Source organism: Drosophila serrata, unplaced genomic scaffold (genome assembly GCF_035046125.1).
Source record: "Drosophila serrata isolate PLE 108 unplaced genomic scaffold, ASM3504612v1 contig_240, whole genome shotgun sequence".
In the NCBI taxonomy this organism is placed as follows: Eukaryota; Metazoa; Arthropoda; class Insecta; order Diptera; family Drosophilidae; genus Drosophila; species Drosophila serrata.
Window position 1 is genome coordinate 710,444 of NW_028257138.1, and position 26,317 is coordinate 736,760.

At 40.1% G+C, this 26,317-nt stretch overlaps 2 protein-coding genes across 2 annotated transcripts in view; one reads left to right on the plus strand and one right to left on the minus strand.

The window, feature by feature from the left end:
* Positions 1 to 2,106: 2,106 nt before the first annotated feature.
* Positions 2,107 to 7,559, minus strand: phyl (phyllopod). The gene is made up of 2 exons (XM_020959170.2): positions 7,104 to 7,559; positions 2,107 to 3,606 (listed from the first exon to the last, which is right to left on the minus strand). The coding sequence occupies exons 1-2, from the start codon at positions 7,290 to 7,292 to the stop codon at positions 2,560 to 2,562; spliced, it is 1,236 nt and encodes a 411-aa protein (XP_020814829.2). The 5' UTR covers positions 7,293 to 7,559; the 3' UTR covers positions 2,107 to 2,559.
* Positions 7,560 to 18,061: 10,502 nt separating this feature from the next.
* The window catches only part of L (zinc finger protein Lobe), a 28,181-nt gene continuing 19,925 nt past the window's right edge, over positions 18,062 to 26,317 (plus strand). The window contains exons 1-3 of the mRNA XM_086831140.1: positions 18,062 to 18,148; positions 18,576 to 18,642; positions 19,378 to 19,722. Of these exons, the coding sequence (XP_086687266.1) occupies positions 18,062 to 18,148; positions 18,576 to 18,642; positions 19,378 to 19,722 (499 nt within the window). The remainder of the gene's footprint in view (positions 18,149 to 18,575; positions 18,643 to 19,377; positions 19,723 to 26,317) is intronic.

The window sequence follows — 26,317 nt, forward strand, 5'->3', positions numbered from 1 at the left end:
ATTGCATAACCGAAGCCAGGTCCCGCGAGGGAGCACTAAATATTATCCCCTCGCCGGACTCGAACTCCTTCTATATAATCACATAGCTGGGGTTCATGTGCTCGCTCGATTAAACAACTTCCTGGCGCTGCTCACTTTTAACTGCCGAATTCCCTTTCTCAAAATTTATGCTAATTAAACGTACTCGAACAGGAACAAAAAATGAATAAAAACCAGAAAGACAAAAAAACCAGTCTCCTGCCTCGTGTAATTTACAGAACTCGCACTCATTAAGTGAGAGTTCATCTCCCGTCGATCGGGATAAATATAAATTCGGTGAATTATCGCCATTCGGATTTGGGTATAAATTCTGTGAAGTTGATAACTCAGCTCATTGATGACATAATGCAATGAGTATGGAGCTGGAATTTTCTCGATCTCAAAATGTTATCTTCTCAAAATTACCTGTTTTCTATTAGGTACAAACTTTCAAACAATTTTTAAATACAAAATAATACAAGAAGGTTGCGAAGAACATGAACAATCATTTCATTTAATTTATTCAAGTGAACCTGACCTAGGATAAGCATAAAAGTCTTGAGAAAAACAGGTTCTTCTTACATATTGTTTTTACGTTAGAAAGTTCATGATTATCAATTTGAATATGACTCATTGTTTGTGAAGATTTTATTAAATATTTATTAGGACTTTTAAGAAATTCAACACATCCAGAAAGATATCTTAAAGGTTTTTAATATAGGAAGAAAATACATTTTATAAAGTTCTATTAAGTGATATAAAACATGCTTACTATATTATCCTAAGTATTAAAAAATTCTATTATTTGCTCACATCTTTTCTCACCGTGCAACCACCACTGACCTTAGACAAGTCTACACTTTTGTGTTTTTTGGCAAGCTCTCGCATCCTTGGACAGCCTAAAATTGCCTCAGACCGCTCGCTCAATGATAGAATCCGCTGGCGGTTAGAACATAGAACGTGATTTTCAGCATACCGCCGCTGCCTGTCGCAACCCTGACCGTCATTTGTCGCTCTCGCCAGAATAAATGTAGTCGCACTCGAGATATGTAAGCTCTTCGCACGGCCAACCGGGCGTATACTTGATTTCCGGAAACTGCACGCTCTCCTTCGACGCATTACGCCGCGTCATCTTCAAGTTCAAAAGGCAAACCGATATTCGTATTTATAAATAAAAGTAACCTTAGCGGCTGGCGGCTGCCTCAATAAGGCGTACTTGAAGTGCTCGTAGAAATTTCCGCACCACATTATTAACATTGCCAGTCATGTGTCGAGCGAGCAACCACATCATCATCATCATCCTCATCAGTCGTCGTGTGTATTGATGAAATGCCACATTGTAAGCCAAAATAAGTATACGCACCGTGGCTGTCTCAGTTGCATAAACAACAAAAACGGCATCGATGCTGACCTCAACACGTTCGTTCTCATCGCCGCGCAATTGGTTAAATCAAATAAACAGTCATACTAAAAACATCAGAAATCAACAATTACACTTCTATACTATTGGACGCGAGGCGAAAGCTAATGATAATTCTGTTTGTTGTTGATACTGGAAAGGCCCAGAAATGTCGTGGGATTTGTTTAGTTTTCGATTGACCATAAGTAGGCATCATTTGTTGGGGAGAAGCCTTAACTGACCTGGGTTAACTAGGGGCTTTAAGCAGGGAAATTCTGAATTATAAAGAGATTATAAGGTGTTACTTTGTCTATAAAATGTAAGGAAAGCTATTTGCAAATTATATTAAATTAATTTGAATTATTTTAAGTTCTTTTGTTTTAATTAAAAAGGATCTTTAACTCCTAAATCGTTGGCGCTACATTTACAAGCATTATTTATTTACTCGACATGTTTCATAATGATTTGACATGAATTCGACAGTGAATTTAAAGCCTACTTTTTGGCCTCTGCATTTGAAACAAGTTGGCAGCGCCGTTTGGGCAAAGACGGTTAAAATTAAATATAAACTTTAGGCAAACATAAATGGAAAATACCCCCAAATAAAACTTTTTAATCACAAAATATATTAAATAATAAACTTCATTAAAAATCTGATCCCAAAATAAAATAAAACATCAGTTTTCAAATATATTTTGATTGCTTTTCTGCTAAGTATTTTTATTCCGCTTTGTTATTTTGTTAATTTGTAATACTTTTTGTCTTTCTCTTTTGTTTTTTTTTTTTTTTCAGGAGCAAACAAATAAATTCAACTACATTGGCTTGAGGGGAGTTTTGATTTATATCTTTTATGTTTCATTTTCGGGGGATTTTTGCCTAAGTCTAATATGTGTATATTTTAAATATAGCTTTCCACATCCATTAACTTAACATTCTTAGGTTTGTGTGTGTTTGTTTTGTTGTCCGCTAGTTAATTAATTAAGGTATTTTGACTAACAATTAAAATGTAATCGAGGTACTATTAAATTAGACATTCGCTAATGCTCATTATTTGCTTGGTTTTTTGTGCATGCAATTTGACTATTCCTTTTGTATGTTTTTGGGAGGCATTTGTCGCTTTTTGGTCCCTCCTCCTCCTTGATTCAGACCAGGCTAATGCTGAGGCCGCGGGGCAACCGCAGGCCGGCGAGTTGGATCGCAGCTTGGTGGGAATCTCGGTGGTTGCGGTGACTCTGCGGTGGCGGCAGTGGTGCTTCCTTCGCTTCCGCTTCCAGCACCACTTCCAGTTCCGCTTCGTCCTCATCCTCCTTCTGGTTTCCATTCTCCTTGTCATCCTCCTGGGTAACCTGATAGCTGAGGCAGCGTCGGGCATTGGTGGTGGTGGTGGTGGTGGTGGGCAGGACTTCGGATATGGCGCTATCAAATTCCAGCAGGATCTCGTCTTCGTCGAGGTCTCGCGTCCAGCGCGGCCTCTCTTTCGAGGGACTCATGATCTGCGGGGCTGAGGAGGTGGTGGTGGTGGTGTATGCTGATGATGACTGCTGCTCCCTGCTGAGGGTGGTGCCCAGTCGCCGGAACATGGCCACCACTTTGCCATCCACACTTGGTTGCGGGAATCTTTGGTAAGTCGGTGAGGAATTCTGGGCACTCAAAATGGGTGACGCCTCCTTGACTACTCGCTCTATTGGCCTTCGCCTGGGTGCCACACACTCCACCCGGCAGAGCATATTGCTCCGTCGCTGACTCTGCCTTAGGTACACCTGGAACACCTGACTCTTCTTCTTGGGACTGCGGCGCAGAGTCTCCAGACAGCATTGCCGGAGAATACGGTTGACGCGGTTCACGGAGGCACTGCGTCGACAAATCCTTCGCTTGGCGTAGGTTATGGGTGCAGGTGCGGGTACAGGTGTGGGTGGGTTCACGGGGACTTGGAACTGTGGCTGGGGCTGGGGCTGTTGCTGAGGCCTGGGCTGAGGTTGGACCTGGGCCTGGGGCTGCACCCTCACCTGGGGCCTGACCATCGCCACCGGACGCAGCTTGGTGCCCTCCTGCTGCAGGACATTATTGCCCATGTGCGAGGGACTCTGACTTTGGCTCTCAGCCTCATTGCTGTTGACCGCCTGCAGAGAGTGCCAGTTTATGAGCCAATTGTTGCAGCTGAAGCAGAGGAACTTGTCCTCATTCAAGGGCTGTAAGTAAAGAAAAGAACATGTAAATTAGTTATTTATTTATTATTATATAATAATCAATATAGTATTCTTAAAAACAAAACAAGGAAATATTATTTTTTATTACCGAACAAAAGTCGACCCAAATTCAATGGCATGTAAAGTCCGGCGAAGCATAACCACAGAATAAACCTTTCGATACGCCTATGCACTTAGTGATCGCTCTCGGGATCCGACCACTAATGAGCATCGAACCAAAGGTGCAAAAAATAACATAACAATTTCAAAAAACAACTGGCAGACAGGCAGGCCATATTAATTACCCCAGAGCTGGAGATCCCGAGAGCTAAAGACCAGACCTCAACATTCCTGGGGTATCAATAATTTCGTGCACCTGCCAACAAAAAACTAAGCGCCCAACAGCAACAAACAGCAGCTGGCCCAAAAGGTACGAAAACCAGTCAAAAGCTAAGAGGATATTCGGTTAGTAAACCAGTTTCGCCAAGGGACACGCGCCCTATCGATACGGACTGGAATGGAGACAGGGAACTGGGTTAAGACCCAACTATGACGGATATTAGGCACGCGCATGCGCGACAGCTGCTCTTCGCATTAGATAAAGGTAGCCATGGAGAAGGGTAGGGGCAAAGGACAGGATAGGGACCAGGCAGGGACACAGACAGAGCCAGGGGAAGGAGGATCAGGATCAGGAGCGATTGTGGCTGCCTGTTTACCTTTAACTCGGCGCTGAAAAGGTGTGCGCTCCAAGGGCCCATATGAAAACGGTATAATAATGCAAATTGCAGGCCAGGTGCAAAGCAGACTGAAAGCAACACACACACATATAATATCTGGCAGGTACACAGAAGGAAATTTTGTGATATATTATATAAAGAGAGATCTTTAAAGATTACAAAGAACTTAGGTTTAAGAAGAAGTAGAGTTTTAAGGATCTTTAACGTCTAATAAATCGTGTTAAAGTGATCAATCATATTCTATAGTTACTATATATATTGTATCCATTTAAAATAAAAATACAGTTCTCGAACATATTTTAACTCATCTATCAAATAATATAATAACTGAATCTTTTATCCTTAAACCTTAGGAATATAATGTATTATTATATCTTCATTTATTTATTTCCAATCTTCAATAAAGAATTGTATTTCCAACTTAACAATCTCCCTTCATTTCTCTCTGTGCACTTGGGCGTGAGGTCAGGGGGTGTGGACTGAAAATTGATTGTAACTGTATGTTATGGCTCTGTCATTGAGGGCTTTTTTTTGTAGAACTCCATTTGCGAGGGTGTACAATTCTTTAGGGGGTGATCGGTTGCCAGGCTGCGATCGCGGCAGGTGGTGCAAATGTACAAATGGTTGTACAGGGTTTCGCAATAACGGTTCAAAGTAATTTCTAACGATCCCGAGGGGGTGAAAATAGAGGGTGAAGTTCAGGGTTGAGTGGTATAGAGGGGCACTGAGTTATTTTATTATTATTAAATTGTATAGCTAGCGATTGAAGTAGTTTGGAATAACAAATAAATTGATAACGTTTGCCCCTCTTTAATTAATTTCCACTTGAAAATAAGTCTTCTTAATACGAACTCCCCTCCCCAAAAGTATCCATAGCAGCTTGACCCATTTCTTCCATTGTTTTCCTTCTCTAATCCAATAGCAAGGAAGCCTTAGCAACAACCTTTCCCCGAAAAAAAACCAAACTAGAAGAAGACCTAGCAATTAGAGTGGAATCTAGTTTTTGGTTTTTATTTTTTCGACACTTCAAGGACTTCGTTTGCCTCTAATTTTTAGGGACTTCAAATCTCTGACATTTTATTTTTAGGGGTAGGATCCTTTGTTTGGTTTTGCGCAGTCCAAGGAACCGGAATTTCTTTCTTTAAGATTTGGCATTGTTTGAGAGGGTTCAACCACCGTAGTTCTAACGAATATTCTCCAACGATAAATACAATAAACTGGGAACTCAGACTCAGTTCAGGTATTCAATAGCTGATATGCGAAAAAAACACAACCCAATACACAACACACACACAATCGAGAAGAAGGTATGAGGTAGAGCTGATAAAGCAGCAGCAGAAAAATCAGGGAACCCTGATGGGTTGCATTTTGAGTGCTGAGCGGCAAATACAGCTGTCGTTTGGGAGGAGAACACTGGGAAAAATTAGTGTCTACATTTGAGATATATTTAAAGAATTTTTTTTAATTAAATATGACCATTGCTAATTGTTTTCTGACTGCCTAAGCTCCTGCATCCTACAAAACAAAGTTTATATTGTAACGAGAATGTTGTTTCTACTGCTATAGATATTTATTATATCCTGTCCTGTTTATGACAAATATATATTGAATTTCCATCTCATATAGTTAAATTTCTGTGTGTAGAGAACAAAAAGAGAGGGGTGAAGTGTATTGGTAAGGTTCGTTCACTGCCCGCAGAAATTGGAGCAATCTCGGCACTCCTTGGCCAATCCGCCGCACATCTGCCCTCTGAGAGTGAGCAGGTTTGCTGCGGCGGCGGTACAGGTAGCGTGGAGTTGGAGTGCCGAGTGTAATCCGAGACCCGAAACTCACTTCCACAGAAAACAAACTAAGGATCTTCAGCCAGGATCGGTTTCCCTGGCCATCATCTTCCGCTGTCGCATTTCCCACACACCGTACACGCACATATTAGAACAAGCTGTTGGAAATTATGGGAAAGGAATCGAACTAAGTGGCGGCGCATATGCAAAGTGTCCAATTACCGAACGTAGTCAGCTGCCAGGAGACAGGATATGCAGTTCATAGATCAGAGCAGTAAAAAAAAGGGAGCCAAGAAAACCCAGAAGAGATCTTAATCTCAATCTGTGCTAAGATACAACTTGTTCTTGGTTGATTTAATCAGTTCCTTAAGAGATGTTCGAGTTTATCACTTTGATAAGGATAAAGAGAGGGTAGAAAAGGATAGTTCTAGAGGTTGTTTGTAGGACCTTGCTTGAATATTCTTTTAACAAAAAGGAAAGAAGAAAATGGCATATTATTATTTATTTCTCCTGAGGAACCTTTGACTGAAAAATATCTATATTTAATGTCCTTGTTTTAGGAGAACATATATATATATTTTCAAGCGTTCCTTAATTTTGTATCTAGGAACTTTACAGAAGATTATCCTTGAAGTTATGCAAATTGAAACTCCAATAAAACCTAAATATATCCCTCCCCTTTACCATAGCAACTCTATCCCTATTTCTTGCCGTGTGGGATGCTGGGGCTGTAGGGAGTTTACCTGAGATTCTACCTGCACCACCCCCTCGCTGCTTCTTCTTGTGCTCCTCTTCCGCCCCACGGAGTTCATCCCCAGTTTAACCCAAAAACACACACGCGCACGGGGCAGAAACTTTCCTCGTCGTCGAAGGACGTTGTGAATGTTGCATGACTCATCCGCCGAGTTGCCCCAGTATCGATTTTTACGAGCCTGTGCTCGTGCGAGAGCATATCCTTTCCGTGTTCAATGAAAATCCTTACCTGAAACTTGAATTTCGCCTGGATCAACTGGACAATGTTGGGGCCGGAGCGGGGCTCGTAGATATTGATCGTTTGATTGGTGTGGCAGCCACAGATGAGGCAGGTGCGCTTCAGGTATTCCGAGGAGGCGGCGGGAGCCACAACGGCGGGCGCCGCCTGCTGCTGCTGCTGATGATTATTCGCAGACATCCTGGCGATTTTTTTTTCACTCTCTCCTCTTATCCGACTCTGACGTCACAAATGGTCACGGATATAGTTATAACTTCACCGTTATGTTTCGCTTCTTGTAATGCTTGTTTTTTTTTTGTGTTATACTTTTTGTTGGTGTTATTTTTGGGGTGGCGCGAAAAAGTGGCAAACAACAAAATATGTGAGACGGCGCGTGAGCGGGAGAACGAGGTAAGCGAAGCGGAGCGGCACGTCCTTCGCGTTGCACGCACAAAATTCGAATGAGACAGGAGCGGCGCACACGAAGCGGCATTCAGCAGGGCTCGCTCGATGTTGGGTTCAGCTTCGGTTTCGTGCCTCACATTCGTGCCACTGAACTGCACTGGAAGAAAAGCTGGAAATAAGGGTAGTAGGAACGAAGGCAGCAGGCATCAGGCTTCGGACATCGGACATCGAGCAACCTTGTCAACATATGTTCACTTTTTCAGGGCGCCAAAAGGTCATGTTGAGTGGCTCAATGACTAGTGCGAATTTTAGAACAGGAAGTACAAGGAAACGAGTGTTTCTCTTCGGAATTTTTCAACAAAAATATAACACGGAGTAACTAAACTTTAATAAGGTATTTATGTTTATAGAATTTTCAACTCAAAATAGGTAATTTAGTTAATTAATCTTTAAAACAAATATTTTAAATCATTAAAATTTTTAAAGAGCCCAATGAACAATAAATCTACATATTTGACTTGTCTTTTCAAATACTAATTTGCATTGTGAAATTTTACATTGCCTTTATATTATCTATTACAAAAATTAAAAAGAAAAAAAATAAATAAATAAATTGAGTTCATTCTATGATAATTTTTATATTATATTTAAAATAATTTTTATAGCATGGACTTCAATTAAATCAAATATATTTATATATTTAAAATATATACATAGTCATACATTAATCAAATGTGAAATGTAGAGGATAAATAAAAATCTTTCAACAGTAAGTAACTCTGAACAGTTACATAGGTAACTATGATCAGTAAGTTTTAATGAACTGTAAGTAACTTTGACCAGGGAGTAACTATGACCAGAAAGTATCTGTGATCAGTAAGTATCTCTATGACCAGTAAGTATCTATGCATAAACTAATGAACAATGACTTGCAACTTTTGTAACACAACACGTATCTGAGTCTTGGCCGGGAGAAGTCACTTCGTTCCGTGGATGTGAGAACCAGTTGAGAATCATATGCACACATGTGTTAGATTTGTTTTGGAACAAATTTAAGAGCACGCTATTTTAATGAAACTATGTAGTTATTCTTTTATATAATTTCAAAAATATATAAGTCGGAGCATGGGAAATAGGTGGATTGTATATGATATGTATAAATATATATATATATAGCTGCCATAGGAATGATCGGAAAACTTAAAGAAAAAATTTATAACTTTTCCAGTTTTCAACAGATAACCCCTTATAAAATTTTGGAAAATTGAGTAAAAATGTTTTCTCCAACTGACATGTCAGAACGACTTGGCTTTTAATCAGTAGATCAATAACATATGTATATGATTTAAAGGGTCAAAAATTAGTCCTTCCATTTGGTTAAATATTCTTACTAGATTTATAGTACCCTGCAAGGTTATAACAAGAAATTAAGCTTAGGTAAATGTTTTTTTTTTTAAATATCAAAATATTAGACCTTTATATATTAATGTGTAAAAATATTATTATTAATAATTCTATACGATGCAAATTGGTTTTTTTAAATTTATTTGTAAAGGTTTGTTATTCTTCCTTTAAAGAATGCAGCAACGATTTTCATAGTAAACTCTAGTAAAAACCTTCGATGTTTTTAGCATTTATTAAACAAAAAATACTTAGTATATAGTTATTAATATAATTAGGATCATTCCCCGATATGTTAATTATTTACTTATACCATTAACACCATATATAAATAATGTTGCTATAGCCTCACTTTACTCCCTTTAAGCAATTATAGTACCTTGACCTATCTGAACTTTCTGAACCCAAGTTTATTTGTTTAAACTCTTTTTGCATCTATTAAAGCCCCCTATAAAATCGGTGGCAGCTGCCATTGAGCGACAAAACTCGGTATTTAATGTGAAGAAGTCGTCCGCCGGCGACTTATCATTATTGGAGGAGCCACCGGCTCACTGGCTCAACATGTATGTAGTATGCCACAGCCTGCAGCATGTGTGCATTGCGGGCTCATCAACAGGCTGCCGAGTGTCTGCTGCCCTCCAACTCCAGCACCGATTCGATCCTCAGAGGTTCGAGGCATCAACGGCAGCTGCTCCAAAATACAAAAGGTGCGTTTCGTCTTTTTGTTGTTTTCACATTTTTATTTTATTTTATATTTCGTGTTTTTTTTTCGGGCAGCTCAATCATATGTTCTCTCTGAGCGCTGTGGAGCATTTTGAGCCGGTGTGTTGCAGCTTGCAACCGGATTTCTTGGTCGTCGACGACAGATGTTTCTTCTTTTTTTCTTACCTTACCTTACTGGACCTTCTTCTTGGCCTCATGAGTCTTCTCCTTATGGCACCTCCTCTCTTTTGTCTTGTTTTCCTCTGGATCTCTCTGACTGGGTTAACTGGCGCTGCCTGCCGCTACTTTTACTACGTATCTCCGTCGATAGTAAACAAAGGAGTAAGCGGGGCAATCGCCATTCGGATTCGGAATCGTATCCCTTCATGAATGAAAATATGAATGGAGTGGAAAAAGGATGCAGGGAGTGTGGGATGCGAATCGAACGAAAAATGTATCCGCAAGAGACCCTCGATTTCCCTGCCATATGCGTAACAAATCTCCATATCGATCCGAGTCCGGCAGAGGAAGTGCCCAAGGTGGTGGTAGGATGTGATGATCTGGGAATAATCAGAGGATAAGCCAAGTGAATGAAAGTTATGAAACACTTATGTAAGTTTTGTATTTTTTATGTATTGTTGCAGGGTACTAAAATTCGACTCAAAGACTTAAAACGCAGTAAAGGTATCATTTGCGACCCTATAAATCATATATATTCTTGATCAGCATCAACAACTAAATTTTTCTGACTAACAAGCTGATAAAAAAAATGTACTCAATTTTTAAAAATTTTATGGGGGGTAAAAAAATTGTTTTTTTTTTTTATTTTAAAAATAATGTGCTGATTTGTTATCATAGAACCGCTTTCCAATTTAAATTAAATACATTTATTGCCTTGTTATGATATTTATGATACAACAAAATTATCATATAAAATTATTAATATTTTAAGGGACATATCTTATGTTTTATTGATGCTAATTAATGAAGGAGTCATTTCCGACCCTATAAATCATATTTATTATTGATCAGCATCAACAGCCGAGTCGATTTGGTATTTAATATAGGAAAAAAAAATTGAACCAATCTTTAAAAAATTTCAGACTTTAAATTAAAAAAAAAATTGGCTTAGTTATGAGATATTTTAAAACTGCAAGTATATTAAAAATTCACTTTACCGTAGTGAGACTCCATTTTTGTTTTTGTTATTATAAAAAAGTTACCCAAACTAATCTAAACATACTATTAGATGGGAATTTAATTAATTATTTTAAAATATTTTGAAATTTTAGTACAATTAATAGAGCCATCTGTGAGGGAAATTATTGTATTATGTATTTTGTATGTACTAAAAAGTAATTCTCATGTTATTTGTGTTAAATCAAATAAACTACGTTTTTCACGCTATTTAAAGTTTAAATAAAGATATATAATGCATATCTGAGGGAAAATCGGAACAGTCCAGAGCATAAACTTTATAAACTGTTTAAAAAAGAGCAAAACCGTTGGTATACAGTGGCGCCACCATGAAGTGGCTGAGGGCAATAGATGCAGTTATGTTTCTCTAATATGCCACTAGGGGTCTCTTTGGTGATGTCAAAAATGATCTGAAACGGAAAATGGTTTTCAAATTAAACAATGAATTTTATTAACAAATTTAATGAATTCTTACTTTTTATAAACCTCTAAGGAGTAAAAGGGCATTGAATATATTTAAGCCCTACCTTTGCTAGTTGAAAAATACATTATGAAATTCAAGCTATGTTACTTTTTAAAATACGTTTGTAACGAATATAAAAGAAGTTCGTTGTTGTCGTTTACTAGTCGATTAGGTTGAACTTAGTAATGCTTAAATCGTGTTTATTAGATTTATATTCTTTCGAATAATGATAGTAGAAAATTATTCACCAAGTTACGCATAAAGATTTTTCTTCCTAAGACATTAGATTATAGATCACATTTCATCCCGCTTTTGTATATAAAATAAACTTCAGTTGTTGTATTACTTTGATGTTAAAAATCCAAGAACTTTTGTAACCCATGCGTGCTGCTGCTGCACTCCTTGGAATCCTTGTGCCCAAAAGCCATAACAAAGGATTCATTGCCAATGTCGTCGTCACCCGCTGCCAAAGCCCGACCTATTCCTTGCACTTTCAAGCTAGCTCCGGCAATCTGGACACGTTTTCTCACGGCCCACCAAGGAGCCACGGCTGCCGAGTGTTCGTATGCGTGTAAGTATGTGTGTGTGTGTGTGTGTGTGTTGTTATCCCGCTGCTGAGAACCCAAGTGGAAATTGCAATTCGGAAGGCGCGCACCTTGGGAGAATCTCGGGGACGAAATCGTGCCTCGACCCCCCATACGCACGTGCGAAAGTCGGCCGGGGAAATAATTGACTTGACTTTATAATTGCAACAGGCCCAAGGAGCGGTGGGCAAGGAAGTGGAACAAGGTGGTGGCTATGGTCGCCTACTGTGAGCCTGTCGGCATGAGGCTCACCGCTCCTGAAAGGCACCCAGAAACGCTCGCGATTGGTGCTGCGTCCGCGTCCCAAGGGGGTTGGTGGTAGCGAAGCAGCAACCCTCTGGGGAGTAAGTTCCAAGCACTGATAGATGGCTGCTTGGCCAGGAGGAGTGCTTGGGTGGCTGTGTGTGTGTGTTTTGCTCCTGGACTTGGTTCTCCCCTCTTGTGCTCTCACTCTCCGCACTCTGCTCTGCTCTTTGCGATTGCGCCGTTTCACTTAGCACATTTTGGTTTCTTTTTTAAGAGCTTCTGTTTTGATGGCATTTTGTGGCATCAGTCAGTCAGTTGCCGACGCTCAAGGCGCAAGGATATCATCATCATCCGCAGCGCCAGCCAGGATTCAACCGGAAATCAAAACAAAACGCTTTGGCGCGAAACGTTAGCCGGAAAACAAAAAAGAAAAGCTCGGAGAAACAGTGATTTAAATAAACATTCTGGCCATGTCCCGACGCAAACAGGCCAAGCCGCGCGCCTGTCTCAAACGTAAGTTCGGGGTGGTCAGTCTCCCAGTTCCCTCGATTCCCCAAGTGGCCACCAACTGACATGGACTCCATTTCCATAGCCCATAGTGTGTGTTGTGTGTGTGTGTGTGTGCATCTGATTGATTTGCTTTGATAAAGCCCCAAAAGGGGGTGGTGCACACAACATTACTCTGCCAAACTTTGCTCGCGGGACCACAAAATGTGACAAATGCAAATGGCCTCGGCCTCGGCTCCAGTCCGGTCCGGTCTGGTCCGTTTCCCCGCTCCACCTCCCTTAGTTCCTCCTCCATTTGGGGCCATCCAACTCTCAGTCCGGACTCGACTCTCGACCCTTGCCAGGCTGCAGCCCAGCAGCAGCTTGCAGGCATTGGCCAATTCCCCAAGGACCAACACACCTAACTGTCAGTGATAGAGAGAGCAGGCGAGCGGGCAAAGTGGATGAGGGATCCACGAATGGTCAGAGGGGGGAAGCCAGAACTAGGTGAGGGGAGGAGGAGCAAGGCCAGGTGGTCTGTGGGGCCAGGGGAACCCCAAAAACCCAAACAAACCCCCCAACCTGAGGTTGAAACATTGAGTGTTCTGGTGAACCAACAAGTAAATGGCTAGAATAAGATCAAGAGCAAAGAGAATATGAGATACGCTATCCTAGAAATTAAAAAATTATATATTAAATATTGGAACAAAATTTAAAAATAATAAATAGAGTCAGATATACTAAACTCAATAGGAAAATCTGTATTTAACTATAAAAAAAGTATAAATAGGAAAGTGTGTTTAAAACATTATAAACAGTACCAATCTCCAAGGTTAATTTTAAGTTAATTTTTCAAGCAAAAAAAGCCTCAAGTTCAAGTTAATAAATATGCAATCTTAAGCCTTATAAAGGACCTTTCAACAACCCATAATAAAATCTCCTTTAAGCCAAGTGACAGTCAAAAAATAAATGCATTTTGCGGAAAGGCCAAAAAACGCAGATTGCAGTTTGAGCTTTTTGTGATCTGCAATTTTCAGGTTCCATTTGCCGTTCTGCGGGTTGGGGTGGAGCCAAGGCAACCGAAGTGCCGTTAATTTTTAATACAATTCCAAATTGTGTCAGTGTAAATAACAGCAGAGCAGCCGCAGAGCCAACAACAATGATAACAAATAAAATTGACAATAAATCCAATGCACACACATGTGCATGGGTGGGTTGCGACGGCAGTGTGTGCGGGGGAGGGGGACATCTGGGGGAAACCCCCAAAGACAGCTGGAGCACACACAAATTTACAAACACACAAACACACACACACAAGCACAGAGACAGAGAGACCGACCGAGAGAGATATCCTCATGCTGGGGCATGAAAATTTCCCCAACGTATAAAAAAGCGAACTTTGGCTTGCTCTTTTTCCCTGGCATCTCTCTCTCGCTCGCTCTGCCAGCGTTTTGGGGCGCGCGAAAAAAGCACAAAACACAGAAAACCCATTGCCATGTATTTCTCAGGGGAGTCGGCAACGGCTCTCTGGCCAATCCCCTAGAGAAAAGCGACGGGCAACGAGGCAACATTGCCGGCACCAGCACCAGCAGCAGCAACAGCGCAGCAGCGGCATTGGCAACAGCAACAAACATGCGCCAACTCCCCGGGGAGTTTTCATTTGTTGACGGCGTTGCCAGCCAGTTTGCATGTATCACTATATATGTATATATTTATATATATCTCTAGGTATAGGTATCCTCACTATATATATATATATATATATATATATGAAGAGTACATAAGCTTATATATGTAGGTGAACAACAACGTTCAGCTATTTATATTGACTATCCACAATAGCTTATGTCTTGTCATCTTTTCAATGAAAGAAAGTGTGGTGTGTCTTGATTTTTGGCAACTATAAAAATTATATAGTGATCAACAAAAGTCAGGCACTTACAGAAATAATATTTAAAATTTAAAGGGCATTTTTTGTTAGATTTATAAAGTTTAGGAATAATACAAACTACAAAAACAAAGTCATGGCAATGAAATACGTTTTAATTATGAGATTTCTTGATTCCCTTTATATTTCAATTGAATTATAAACCTTCTTTTAGAAGAAAAATATTATATAGGTTAGGAATGAATCCTTGAAAGAAAGAACTTAGGAAGTACCCACTCTTTAAAATCAAATCTAACTAGAACGCCCTTAAAAAGCACTCTTAACTATTTTATATACTTAATATTTTTTTTATTAAAATCTTAGTAATATATTCAACTTAATCCTGTCAAATTTTAACTCACCAAATTCCACCGAAAGGTGTGCATATTTTTAGCAGACACTGTCTGTCGTAAAATGCTTTAAAATGCCGGCTTCTGCTGTGGAATTCCCATAGCTAGGCGAAAGGCTTAGGATGCCAGCTGCCATAAGTTGTCGTTGCCTTCTGGCTCCTTTCGCCACCCCAGCTCCTGGTCCCGATCCTGCTGCTCCTGCTCCCGGTCCTGTTCCTGTTCCTGCTACTGCCTCTGCTTCTGCCCAATTTCGCCCCTCGAGTTTCACCTCATCGTCAACGTGAGCGGGAGTCCTTGGTGTATTGGCAAAATATTTGCCATTGCACGGCAAAATCGCGCCAAAAATAGCAACAGCAACAACAACAACAGTGGCAGCAACCGGGGAAAATGGGATCAGAGAAGGAGCAGGGAAATCCATTGAGAATGTAGGCATCTTCCATGTGCATTGGCTTTTTGCTGGCACATAATGTGAGGATATTGGCTGCGTCTAGCGGTAACTAGTTTGGTAAATAGAATTTGCTGTGGGCGATGGCAATGAGAGAGGAGTGTGTCAGGATGGGCGGAAAACCCGGGGTCGCTGGGCCGCTGGGGATTTTCCTGGGAGGCAACAAACACTAAAAACGACATCAGCCAGCGGTGGTGGCATTTTGACAGCTCTGCGGATTCCTTAACGCACACACGAGCAGTAGTTTAGTTTTGGCTTAAAGATTACCCACATTGTGTGGGTTTTGAAATAAGTGGAAGTAGTAAAAAAATATATACATATTTAAAATTAATTGGATTTCAGATAACATAACCAGGGAATAGAAATCGTTTAATATAGGTTAAAATATGGGTTCATGTTAATTATTGCATACTTTTTAGCGCTTTGAAGAACATCTTGTAAAGGGTTTTCTAAAAGTAAAAAAGGACTTTAAAAAAATCACTTTAAAACCCTAAAATAAAGCAAGTAAAACTTAAAAATATTTAGAGTCCTATGGTTAAGAATATTAATTATTACTTAAGCTTAAAGCACTAAAACAGCCTTCAAAGTCAGAACTATTTTCAGCTTATAATAATGCCTTCCTCATACTTATTTAAAGTAATATCTTGAAGTAAGAATTAACCACCATTTGGTCAAAGTTTAAAATATTTTTTGTTTTTATCTTAAGATTAACCACCTTTGGCTATAATTTAAACTCTTTATTTTTTTGAGTAAGCATTAACCACCTTTGGCGATTATTTTGAACTGTTTTATTTTCACGATCTCTTTGGCCATGTTTCCTCGGGTGGCTGCTTCTGACATTTATCTCTGGTTCCCTGCAACTATTGATAAAATTTATTGTTGGCGCTTTTAACAACACCTTCGGGTTTGTTATTTCATTATTTTTTTAATACCACACACACTCTCACACACGAGTACGAGCCATTATAAAAGTTGCAAGCGCGCTTTGTTTTGGAAAAGTCCACTCCGCCGCCACCCCACAATGCCCCCGCCCCTCCATGGCCACCCTCTGCCACCCCCCTGGAATCCTCCCAAGCTGCTCGCTGGTGCCCTCTACACACGCTTAGTAGCCGTTTGGGAGCTGGAAAAGTGGCAAGCGTTGGGGTATTTGGCGGGAAAAAGAGGGAAATGGGAAAATGGCAAAGGGGAGGCGATGGCAGTGGCAACGGATTGATGGGTCAAAGGGGACGACGCTTATTATTACGTTTACAAATAACTGTGCATGTGTGTGTGTGTGGGAGAGCGTGCACCTTTTTGGCTTTGCTGGTTCAGTGTGTGTGTGTATGTTTGAGTAAAACGCTTAAAAACATGCCATTGCCGAAAAACAAGTAAGAAGCACTCACACACGCTCACAGTATACAGCAGACATACCACTTATTCCACACACACACACACACCATATCCCCCCACACACCCTCCAACTCTCTTGGAGCGAGGGAGAGTGAGAGAGAGGGAGAGGGATGGCAACCCAGCGACCGAGTGCGAAATGCACTCTGGGGGGCTTTAAACAAAAATGAAAATCGCTTGCATACATATGGGCGCTTACACACACATACACTCAGCGAACTCGGCGCTCAGACACAAATGCAGAGAGAGAAAATTTTACTTAGTGAAATAAGGTAGCAATAAAAAGTGGTGATAGTATTTTTTATGCCCTTAAAAACATCCCTAAATAAATAAATTTCAACTATAAAATATATAGTTCTAAATGTCAAATTTTCTAGACGAAATATATTTAATTTTAAGTTTTATATCTTATTAAAGAGAACAAGGAAAGAAGAAAAAAATATGTAGATTTATAATATTTTTAAACAAAAAATATTTTTTAATTTTCTTTTAAAATATGGACAGCCAAGATTTAATTATTATATTAAAAACCCCACTAAAATCGAACATCGTTAAACCAAACCCATGCATTTAAAATTCGTTTGTTTTATGGCATCATTTTGAAACATTATAAAGAGATTTAAAGTTTACAAAATTTGTTTGATGAATTATGTATGATTAGATGTGCTTTGATTTATTTGTTAAATACTCTGACACTTCAAATATAATTTGATATACAAATATATTTGATTCATTATATTAAATATTTCTGTAAATTTTAATTCTCCTAAAATTTATAATTTCCCAAGTAAGAATTACCTCATTTATTTTTCTCCCTGTACGAATATACTTTTTGGCTTGCACAAAAAGAACTTGACTTGCTGCTTGTGCTGTTGATGTTGTTTTTGTTGTTGTTGTTGATGTTGCTGTTGTTGTTGTTGTTGGTGCGGTGCTTCGACAATTTTAACGACCATAACTGGTTCTCACCCTGCTCCAGCCACGCCACGCGCATTTATTTTAAAATACGCGGCACTTCCGCCGCAAACGGCACACAGTGCCCTCATCCCCATGCTACCATATCCACCATATCCCATTCCCATACCCATACCCAAAACCCACACAAGTCCCCGCCCACTTTCCATTCAGCACCCAACACCAGCGAACAGGAACTCGCCTCCAAGTGGCCACAGCATTCAGCTCCTTTATATGGAAATAATAACCAAATGTGTTCCTTCACTGTTCCCTTTTTCTGCCTCCCCTCCACCAATCCCCTTCCATTATGGTGACCATACCCATGCATAATGTTCATTTCCATGGCGATTCCTTGCGGTGTGATTCCGGCTTGTCCTTTTGGCCATATATTTTAAGTCCTTACCTTCCTCGCGGTCACCAATACGAAATGGTCACGCGCTGCCTCCAGACTCTGCTCCGCCAAAAATTCAGCATCGTTCTCGGTCTCTTTCTCAGAATTCGCCGGAAACGGAAGGTGACTTATGTATTATAAGGCTCGCCCACCGGAAATCATTCACTGTGTTTTTAAGTCAAGGATCTTAACATTTACTTTAAGTAATATTATTTAATGGTATAAGTATGTTAATATATTCAATACAAGGGATTAATATAATTGAGGTATCTATTAAAATTTATTACAATGAAGAACTAAAGAATCCTTAAATATTTAATTGCATACTTTTAGACATTACTTTTCAAGAATGTGAAATACTCATTAAATTTCGTTTACAGTCTCATATATAATATTAAAATAACTAGTAATATTTATCTACAATAGTTAAGTTGAAAACATTTTTGTTGTACATATCTTTACAAATTAAGTTAAATAAGAAGTAAAGTCACAACATGTAAATGATATCCTCACCTGTGGCTGGCCCTGTCCCAGGTAGTAGTATTCTGAGTCTCTCAAACCATCGGACATTCGTCTTGCCCTCACTTGGCCATCATCTCACTGGCAGCTGGAGAAATGTATGAAAAATTCAATTTAATTGCGCAATTACACATGTTACACATTTCCATTTGCCAGAAGGACTTCTGGTTCTCTCTTGTTCTTTCTGCCTTCGTTGTTGTTGTTGTTGCACCCTTGCAATTACTTTTGAGGCAGAGCGCTCCGTTTCATTCTTCTGCTGTCTATATTTTTTTTTGTGATAAAGAGGAAAGAGAGGGGGTAGGGCAGGTTAAAACGACACCCACAAGGCCCTGGGCAGAAGCCATCGATCAGGTGGCGGCTTTGCCCGGAATAGCCATCCAAGGAGTCAGAGAGTTTTGAGCTATTGACCAAGGTAAGGGGGAACAATAAAACACGTAGCGTGTAAATAGAATTTTTGGCCCGATGGCCGCCCGGGGAGTGCTTTGGCATAATCTGCATGAGCCGGTGCCCATATAGCACCCGATGTCTGCGCCAATTTTCGACATGTACCAATTTGTGCGAGTGTGTTCGAAGTGTTATCAATTGATTAGTTTTAATTTATTTATTGAGATTCAGGTTTTAATAATAATTCTTATTCTTTTTAATTGGAGATTTTCTTGACCGTCTAAGAAAATTTTATTAAACATAGGATCTTAACTTTACCGTTGAATATTAACTGCTGCAAATATATTATTGCTCACAATAATTGCTGGAAAACTCCCCAAGTTGACATGAATAACTACGAAAATGTTGTTAATATTTATCTCATTACACGCATTTTATTTTCCTTCCAGTTGGCGAAAAGGAGGATGAGGAAAACACTGGCCTGCTGGAGCCCAAGGAGGAGCTTCTCAGTGGCGATGAGGAGGTCGAGGATAATGAGGACGAGGACGAGGAGGAGACGCCCGAGGGAGACGCAGGGCTGAACCAGGAGCAGGAGGAGCAGCCCAATGAATCACAGCAACAATGCTGGCCAACAGCTGATGAGCCAGTGGCCCCAGCTGCAGTGGCAAAAGAAGAAGCAGAAGAACTACAACACCCACGGGATGAGGTAGTTGCATCTGATGCTGATGCTGCTGCTACCACTGCCACTGCTGCTGCTGCTGCTGCCAATGCCAACGGACACTGCAAGTCCTCTGGTAAGTTTGACTTCAATTTGCATATTTTATTGCCTCTAGCCAAAAGATATATCTGTACTATACACGGACTATATCTGTATGTAAACTAACTGGCATGCTCTGGCTTTGAGCCTCCAGTTGCCTCAAGTCCATCGTCGTCGTCGTCGACGTCGTGGTCGTCTTGGCCTTTTCCCCCGGGTCGTTCACATGTCCGGCTAATAACTCTCGACAGTCTCATAAATAGCAAATGTAAGGTTTTTGCTACATCTCCCGACCCACCCCCTTGTTGTTGTTGTTTTGTATCCAGAGTTGACCCATCTAGGGCACATCCGCATCCTCTGGACACTGGACACGTGAGTCCTTTTGCCACAGGTTTTCGGTTCATTTCGGTGTCTTAACGGTGACGGTTTAAAAGTGTGGAATGCTCTTGTAAATTGGATAAGGTTAATGCATCATATAAGAGTTCTCAAATACAGGGTGATTTTTTTATATTTTATTTCTTTGTTTCTATACATTTGTAGGATGAATAGTTTAGATTTTTTACGTTTCTAAAATATAGGAAAACAGGGTCTCCGAAATGTTCTTAAAAAGTAATTTAAATGACAAAAGACTTTCTAATAACTCCATGGATTTGATCCCATACCTTTTAAAGGATTTCTTTCCCCGCTTAAAAGTAGGCAACACATCGAACAAGGACTCAATGCAAAACCCTGTATATCGGGAGGCTTTTCCCCATTGGATGCCACCGCTGCCTGGTCACATCAACTTTGATGTCTCCGTGAGGCCCCATCCACGCACACACCCGTATCTCAATATGCCTCAATACATTTGTGTGCGAGTGGTGTGTGTGTGTGTGTGGTGTGCCATGTATTCGGTATTCCTGTGCGTCATTGGATTATGGCACTTGGGTGTAAAGCCATCGATTCCAATGACCAAAGCGCTGCCTGGCCGTTATGGCCGCTGCCTGCTGTCTGACAATAATAAAACAAGCTTCATGTTTTAAATGGAACGTAAACACACATGCCTTTGTATGGGTAGAACCCACACACACACTCACACACACACTGGGACGACGTGTCTGTTCATTATTTGTTGCTCTTTTCGGTATGTGTGTGTGTGCTCTGGACGGGGCCGGGCGATGAATTCCCGCGAGTCAAGACGATGGCATGGAGAACATCATCATCAACTAGAACCTAGTCGGGTGCCCGGCGCCACCCTCTCCTACCCTCTATGTACAGGTCAGCTTCTTAAAGGGGGAACCAAATGGGGTTTATAATTAATAAAATTATTATTATATTATATTTTTCTATTAATTAAAGTTCAAAAATTTAGGCTGTGAGGTTTCAATAGGTAAAATAAGTATGCACAAGGAAATCTAAAAGAAGAAGAGCAGGATTAATATTATTTTAAAGCCTACTTTTAGACAGCGTCACTATTGTTGTAAATGAGAAAATTATAGAAAAGTTCCTTACCAAGAACACGTTACTTTCTTCTTAAATATTCAATATTCATTACTAATTATTCTTCTAAATATTGGAAGATATTATTATTTGAGTTATAAAACTTTTTAGATCCAAAAGAAATATGAAACTTGTCAAATATGGGGCCATGGAATGTTAAAAAAATATTAAATTAATATCTTATACAATTTTGTTTTTAAATTAAATCTATTGAAGTGATACTGTAACCGGCACACAAATGCCATTCGAAAGGTCTGGGTGCCCTGGATTATTGTTGCCGGCTACCTGGGAGCTCTCCAGCCTCTCCAAATGTTACTGCTACCCAGTGTGTATGTGTGTGTGTGTGTGTGTGCGAGGCTTTAACCTCACTGCGAACTCTTCGGGACTAACGGCACTACGGAGGACCAAACTTTATCACCACTGCGAGCCTGCAGTTGCCATCCCTTTCGCTCGCACGCGCATATTATATGACAAGTACACGCTGCTGCACTGCGTCCGTTTACTCTGCTGCTGCTGCTGTTGCTACTACTGGTGCTCCTGCTGGAGCTGCTCGTGGAGCTCCGCTCGTCCTGCGAGGCCCCCTTGTGGGTTGTATAATGTTCTAAGGGGAAATCGAGAGGCTGTGATAAGTTTGGGGATCCGAAAATTGTCTTTCTGCTCCGTGCCGTTGCCGGGAACGAAGAGAAACCCGGCGAGAATGAATTGGCCCTTTTGTGCGCATCACCAGCACTGCGGTGTTGGCCCAACTTGAGGGTTTAGCCAAAACAGTGGGACACTGGCACTAAATAAGGATTTAGCTTATGGAATTTCAATTTATTTAAAATCACAGGAATATGTGTCAAAGAGTACGTAATAAAGTATGAAAAATATTTTTAAACTTAAAAATATATTTATTAAAATTATAGGAATAAAGAAATTAAAGTTCAGTAATATTTATTTCATGTTTTAAGTTAGATCTTAAAGCATAACATGCATTTATAATTCTACCTTCGACATAATGTCCTTAAATAATCAAATATAGGAATAACCCGGAAAAAATTTCACTTCACTCACTGCTTCTTACTCGCTTATATCTACAAAATAACCTTTATAGTTACTTTTAAATCCTCATATTACACCCTTTAATTTCCTAATAATGCTACTTTGAGCTGTATAACTCAAACCCCTTTCTAGGTAACAAATGGTTTATTCAAAAAGACAGTTTTAAACGTTAATTAATCATCTCTACCTAAGCCACAAATGGTTTTTGCAGCTAACCCAAACCAGTGTTTCCGCTAAAAACAAACAAAGTCACACAAGTGTGTGCTCCCTATAAGACTCCCTCCTACCTCAGCCTCTCCCACGATTCTAATATGAATTTTCTGCTGCTTATAGATTATATTTGTGTAAAGTTTTATGTTGCAATATTTTCGGAGGGGAGCTGAAAAGGGGCTACACCGCCGAAGGAGCCTCGACGACGACATTTCCTTGGGGAGCAACCTTGGTGCGAATAAAAATTATACATTGCCATATAACCAAGGCGAGACGACGACGGAGTACAGTAGACAACAAAAGGGAGGGTGAGGACTTTTCCAGCTTGACTTCCCGAAGGAGTCAAGGTGTTCCCCTCGCACTTTCTCCTCTCTCCAACTAGCATGTGTGTGTTGGTGTGTGTGTATGCTCTAACTTTTGCTAGCGTGTTTATTGGTATGTTCATTGGGGAGCATCTTGAGACCAAGAGAGAGAGAGAGAGAGAAGGCAGGAGACATCTTCTTGTTGCACAGCGAAGTTGCTCATTTTGCCATTATTATTCCACTGTGTATTGAAAAATGAAACAAAAGTGAGTTATCGTCTCTGTCGCTCTGACTCTTTCACTACTCCCACTCCTTTTTTACCGTTATTCCCACACACACACACACACACACGGAGATGAAAGGTGGCTATAAAATTATCAGGTGCACAGTAAACAAAAGACACAAGGCGAAAATATGTGGGAAATTAACAGTAAACAAGTTCATGTTACTTTCATTTGTAGGTCCTTTTAAGTCTGAGCATAAAAGTAGGCAGCATTAATTTTTCAACAATAGGTAATAATAAAATATTCTGTCGTTAAGAATATACATAAGAATTTAAATTATATTCAAGGGGTTTTATAGTTAAAATGTCATTTTTTATATTTTATATTTATTTTCATAATGTCCTACACACATTTCCTCTCAGTGCACTTGCAAACATCTTGACAGACTCGAGGGAGAATCGCTAAGAGTAGAGCCAGGATACAAACGAGTTGTGGTGTGTGTGTGTTTCTTAAATTTGATGACAAAACTTCATTTGGTTGCCGTGGTTTTTTGGATTATGAAGCTCATTCTAGGGAGCACTGTACTCTTTTTATCGATTACTGCGGTCGATCGATAAATTTACAAATTGCAACCACACCGACACATTGATGACGATGACCATGACCAATTCGGGGCAATTCCCCGTGCATACATAATTCATTTATCACTTCATAATTGCATCAGAGACATATCCGAGTCCCACTTTCCCGTAGGTACTCCTCCACCCCCTCCTTACCGCACCACCATTCGTTCTGTTCGATTACATGCACGTCGACGGCTGCCTTTATTATTTCGCCTTTTTTGCAATAATTTTCAAACAGAAACACACAAAAAGCATTTGCGCAACAATTCCCCAAGGACACGGCGACGACGACGATGGCAACGAAGCCAAGGCAAAGGAGCATAGCATAGGGAAAGGGATGGAGGTGGATTGTAGGACCATAGGACTGGTGGTCCGGGAGGTGGTGGTGGTGGTGGTTGGAGCAAACGAATCGAATTAAGAGCCACCACACGGTAGGTGGTCCCACCTCGCCATGGAGCCCACAGCGGAGCGGAGCGCCCGCTTCAGTCTTATTCCCGCGGGATTGTCGCAGTCCGAGTCGGACTCCCAGCTCCTTCTGACTCTGACTCTGACTCCTCCGCCAACTCCTCCTCCTACTCATCCTGCTCCCTAGCCATCACCCACTCCCTGTGTACTCTTTTCCCCTTTGTCCCATTCTTTGTCTGTTGGCGCTGTTGTTATTTTTGCTGTTGTTGTTGTTGCTGTTGACAGAGGTGGCGAGAGTCCGCCTAAGGGGTTCATCATAACGATAACCACAAGTCTTACAATGCTATGGGCCTTAACCATGGGTCAGAAATTAATTTGTGGGGTCTATAAACTGGACTAAACTTTGCAAAAATGGAATGAAATATTTCTGAAGGGGTACATTTCTTAATAGACATAACAAAGATACGATTTGATAATCAAAAATGTAATTTCAAAGTAGATTTAATATAGCTAAAATATAAAGATACACCTAATGTTCTCTTTATGTTTACCAAAATCAACAATTTCGTAGTTGAGAGTAGTTAGAGATCATTAAATATTTAATCTTAATAAATTCATAATACTTTTGTCTACCTTCTATACCTATAGATTTATAGATCCTTTATCAAAATCCTTGGCGCAAAGTTTTTTGCATTTTAAAATTCTAAATTTTAAGTAAAGTTTTAATAAGGATAAGATTAGCAAGAAATTATATATATTTTTAATTATTACCAACGAGCTTCGTTTTGTGATTCGATATACCACCCATATTACATATCATAATATGGTATAAACATAATTATATGCCCCCTTTTCCCCTGGGTGAATACAAGCCCAACTACGCCGCTGTCCCTATGCTGATATTGTTGTTGTTGTTATTGTTGAAAAAGGACTCTTCTGGACTTTGTCCGCTCATTTCGCTGCTGTAGTTGTTGGTGTTGGTGTTGTTGTAGTTATCCTCGTAGGCGGCAGCGCTCTGGGAAATCTGAGCGAGTGCAGCGTTGCAGTTGCAGCGGCCTGCAGCGTTCCCAAAAGTACCACAGTGCATGTGCATGTGGGTGTAGTGTGGGGTGTGTGTGTGTGGGCGGCAGTGGGTGTGGCCGAACGATACAACTTCACAATAATCAGCAGCTGCACCACAAAGCCCCGAAAGTCGTAAAAATGGCCGCAAGATGGCGCTATGTTGGATATGCAAATTTCGTTCGATTTATGGTCGACACACACACACACATCTAGAGAGATACCCCACACACATACTCATATACCGAACTACTCACACGGATAGCTGGTTCATTAACATGATTCGCGAAAGATGCGAGAGAGTCATAAAATTAGCCAGGCGGCACCAGTCGATGCCTGATGATGATGATGAATGCATCCTCCGGTCGCCTCTCTCTATGATCCAGTGCTGACGGTTTGTCCTTTTTTTTTGGATAGTAATATCCTTTTTGAAGTATATTAATAATACAGACAAAAGATATTCCAAGACTATTTTGCTTTAAAAGACATTTTTAGGTTTTAAAAAAGAAATTCCTGAGAGAATTTTTTTCTAAGATTTATCATTATCTTTTATAATTTTGTCATAATTAAATGCAATTCTAGGTGAATTTTGAATTTAAGCAAATAATTTATATGACTTCCTTTCATTTTTCAAAGTCAAAAACATGTATTATTTGGGATTTTAACGCTTGAAACTATTTAGTTATTTGTGTATCCTTCATCCTTTTCCTATGTTGAACCTTTTCTTTACCTTATGCTATCTTTTTCACCTTTTGGCTTTGAATTATCCTTGATTTGAAACTACTTTGTGGCCAGTACTTTCTCTCTGACATCTGATTCCCTGCAGCCATGCTTTACCCCCCTATCCCCTCTCTCCATCCAATGGGGGGTAGTGTCGAAAAATTTGCAGAACTCAAAGCAACAATTCGACGGAAGCCAATTTTGCGTCATACGAAGTCGCATACGGAAAAGCAGAGCGAACAGCGACCGGAGATGTGAGATGAGCGATGTGCAGGCGAAAAGGCGGGGGCGTGGCACATGACTCCCCATAGAGCGAATGTTGAATAATCATCAAGCATCATCAGAGAGACGGCGATACAGAGAGAGAAAAAATGTTAACGGGGAAAATGAGACAAGAGAATCATGTTCTTGAGGTGTTAAAATCACAACCTTCTATAGTGGTTTTCTATATTTTTTTGGTACTTAAATATTCCCGAATTTTAATCTTTATTCTATTTGGACTTTTAAGTCAAAATATCTCTCAGTGTACGATGCATAGGTTGCCGAAGAGGAATCATCCAGGCGCGAGATGC

Coding starts and splice junctions, on each gene's coding strand:
- phyl (XM_020959170.2), bottom strand. CDS start 7,292: ATGTCTGCGAATAATCATCAGCAGCAGCAGCAGGCGGCGCCCGCCGTT. Junction 3,607..7,103: donor AGGCGAAATTCAAGTTTCAG/GTAAGGATTTTC, acceptor CTTTACTTACAG/CCCTTGAATGAGGACAAGTT.